Source organism: Eimeria mitis, genomic scaffold, assembly GCF_000499745.2.
Source record: "Eimeria mitis Houghton genomic scaffold, Emh_scaff7433, whole genome shotgun sequence".
Lineage (NCBI taxonomy): Eukaryota > Apicomplexa > Conoidasida > Eucoccidiorida > Eimeriidae > Eimeria > Eimeria mitis.
This window is the reverse complement of record NW_013575427.1, coordinates 1-1,836: the sequence shown is the minus strand read 5'-3', so window position 1 is coordinate 1,836 and position 1,836 is coordinate 1. Positions and strand designations below refer to the sequence as shown.

The following is a 1,836-nucleotide window of genomic DNA, read 5'->3' as shown; positions in this document are numbered from 1 at the left end:
TCTGCCATCAAACAGCTTCAAACCTCACAGTACCATGCCTGCGTAGAGCGAAGGCGTTTGCCTTTGACGGAGTACTTTCTGAGAAAAGGGGCGCCCCATTGTAACGCCAGAGAAGGCTTAACAGACAACAGAGTCACGGCCTTGCAACGTCAGGTGCATGCAGACATAGGGTGTTTTGCAGACCCCCTTCCACTTTTCACGTGCCCACTGTGCACACGTGTATACCTGCCGTCAGGTGAACATCTCGGAGTACTGTCCGTGAGGCAATCCCAACGTTAACGCTACCCGACTACAACACTGATTGAACGCTTTTTGCAAACCACAATTAGCCGCAAGGCTTTCCGGTGCCGTTTTCGTGTTGCGCAATAGCTGCACAGTACGCTGCGGGGTCGTCGCTATTGCTATTTTCTACAGGCCCCGCTCCCGTCCTAAGTCAGAGAACCAACATCATATCTAACCGGCCGTATACCCAATACTGCTAAGCGTTTGACACAAATCGTTGCCTAGTCGCTGCTGCCTCCTAACACCGGGCGCGCTGCAGTTACACTCCCACTAGTTCGCTCAGCTCGGTCGTCGCGTCAGGCTCTGTCTCACAAGCGCGCATCGCAACGCCAAAGGACTTCGAAACTGTAAACACCAAACACGAACACGGTAAAGGCAAAACGAGCTACCACGCCCCACACCTGACCCCCACAAATCTGCATGCAAACACGAACGCGCCTATGCTTGCAGCCAAACATTTCGAACACTAAAAGCTCCGTAATAGGGGGGAACAGCGGCATTTGTCCGGGATAGCGTACTTCCTGAGCGAATATGCAGTGTGTCTGTGAGAGAAGGCCTTGCCACAATGTGGCAGTAGGCGCGCCCACGTGAACTGCATAACCCGACGGCCCTTACGCATGCAACATCCGTACCTCTCTCCATAATACTGCGAATACGCCGATGCGCAGAAGCAGCTAAAGTCAACCAAGGCAACGGAACCAACAGCAAGCTTAATACTCACTCAATGCAGCTAGTCAGCTGCATTGAGTGCATTGAGTGAGCTTAATACTCACTCAATGCAGCTGACTGCATTGGGCGCCCCTGTTGAATCGCGTCGTGCTAGGGGTCTTACCATAATCTAAAGCGCTCCAGACACGCTTGACGCATCCCATGAGTGCAGGTCGACGGCCTGCGCCATGCTTTCCCATGCCTACCATGTTGAGGACCCTTTTTCGTGAATTGTTGAACTCCGATGACAGACAATGAGCAACGCGTTCACAAGTCGCACCTAGTACAAACTCACCTCAGCTTAGCCAGTCGCCACACCAGAAGCATCCGCCTGCACCACGACCTCCGCTGCCTTGTGGATTACTCGATTGGTACACAGGGTTCAACTAAAGCCGCGCGCTTTCGTCGAAGATCCATGAGCAATTTCACTAGCGGGTGCACCCCTGCTCGCCCTGCGCTACTGCTGTTGCTGGAGAAATATGTTCCTTCATACACTACATGAGCGGATTGGCAGTCAACAGGTCCGCACACGTCGCTGCCTAGGCGCTGCTGCCTCTCACTACATATGGACGTACATATTGCGCCGCGCATAGACTGTTGTACGAAGTTCGTCACACCGGGTGTAGTGCCAGACTCTGTTTCGGAGGCCTTCCGCAGCTTCTAAGCATTCATACAGAGTACATGCTAAAGAACAGCACGGTAAGGCCTAAACAAGCTCCCACGACCTTTCACACTCCAACAACATGAATACCCATAATACATCTTCACGCATGCACCCCTCCATCCCTGCCTCGTCTCATACAAGCTGATACGTTACAGTATCCATAACCGCCCCGAAACACTGAA

General features: G+C 52.8%; 1 protein-coding gene across 1 annotated transcript; it reads right to left on the bottom strand.

The window, feature by feature from the left end:
• Positions 1–325: 325 nt before the first annotated feature.
• Positions 326–1,190, bottom strand: EMH_0091510 (uncharacterized protein; the record flags this gene model as incomplete). Its single annotated transcript, XM_013501736.1, has 3 exons — positions 326–428; positions 546–627; positions 1,115–1,190. The coding sequence occupies 3 exons, from the start codon at positions 1,188–1,190 to the stop codon at positions 326–328; spliced, it is 261 nt and encodes an 86-aa protein (XP_013357190.1).
• Positions 1,191–1,836: the final 646 nt, after the last annotated feature.